This window comes from Sinocyclocheilus grahami, unplaced genomic scaffold, assembly GCF_001515645.1.
Source record: "Sinocyclocheilus grahami isolate Dianchi unplaced genomic scaffold, SAMN03320097.WGS_v1.1 scaffold11684.1, whole genome shotgun sequence".
In the NCBI taxonomy this organism is placed as follows: domain Eukaryota; kingdom Metazoa; phylum Chordata; class Actinopteri; order Cypriniformes; family Cyprinidae; genus Sinocyclocheilus; species Sinocyclocheilus grahami.
Window position 1 is genome coordinate 1 of NW_015513975.1, and position 1,030 is coordinate 1,030.

The 1,030-nt window shown below is 37.8% G+C and overlaps 1 protein-coding gene across 1 annotated transcript in view; it reads right to left on the bottom strand.

Moving 5' to 3' along the window:
- Positions 1-538: 538 nt before the first annotated feature.
- LOC107578724 (RILP-like protein 1) overlaps positions 539-1,030 on the bottom strand; it is a gene marked incomplete at both ends in the record, with an annotated part of 5,577 nt that continues 5,085 nt past the window's right edge. The window contains one exon of the mRNA XM_016264650.1: positions 539-700. Coding sequence (XP_016120136.1) covers positions 539-700 — 162 coding nt within the window. The remainder of the gene's footprint in view (positions 701-1,030) is intronic.

Consider the following 1,030-nt stretch of genomic DNA (forward strand, 5'->3'; position numbering starts at 1 on the left):
TCTTAATTTAATGCTGTATATTGAGCAGCGGATGATGTTAAATCCGTTTCTGAGATGCATATCTGAAAATGCTTTGTTGGTCGGCGCCACCTAGCGCGCAGGCGTGAATTAGCAGAAGGCGAACAATCGTTTCGCGTTCAGTGTGAAAGCAACGTTCGTCGGCGATTCGCTTCGCTTTTTCGCATCGCGCTCAGTGTGGAAAGGCCCTTTAGACTTTTTTCTCAAAATTCTAAAATTACATCCGCCAGTTTGGACTTTTCCTTAGAATTCAGAGTTTATATCTCACAATTCTGACTTTATTTCTTAGAATTCTGAGGTTAAATTCTCACAAACCATGGAATAAAAAGTTTTTAAAAAAAAGAAAAAAAAAGAAGTAATTTTTCCTTGCAATTGCAAGTTTGTATCTCACACTTCCGACTTATCACCTAGGAATTTTTATTTTCTTACTTTTTCCCTTCTGAATTCCAAGAAAATAAAGTCCGAACTGTGAGAGAAAGCCTTTTTTTTAATTCCGTGGCTTAAAGTTAAACATCAAGACAGCTGACCTTTTGTAATATGCAATTTCTTCTTGTAGCATGAAGACCTTAGCTTTCAGCTCATTGCGCTCATGCAGGACGTCACGCAGCTCTTGCAGGGTAAATCGCGGGCGGTTCGGATCTTTTGGATCATTAGAGGACATGTCATCATCACACAGCACCTCCTGGTGGATCAGAGAACACTTACAGTCACTTACAGTACACTAGCTTTTACACAGAGCAACTAGCTGCTGAGGAGGTTTAAACTAGAGACACACAAACAGCTTCATTATCAGAGCATCCTCAAAACGACACAAATATCACCTGATTTCACTGCTGTTAATATAGAACAAAAATCACACCACAAAACACAATTCAGTTTTTTCCCATAAATTTACAGTTGTTTTGTTCAAAAGATTTGAACAAAATAGCTGCTGCTTCCTGTTTCAATGAGACATATGTCAACATTTACAATGTAAATGAATAACAGTATATGATTGGTGCTTTTTTTTTTT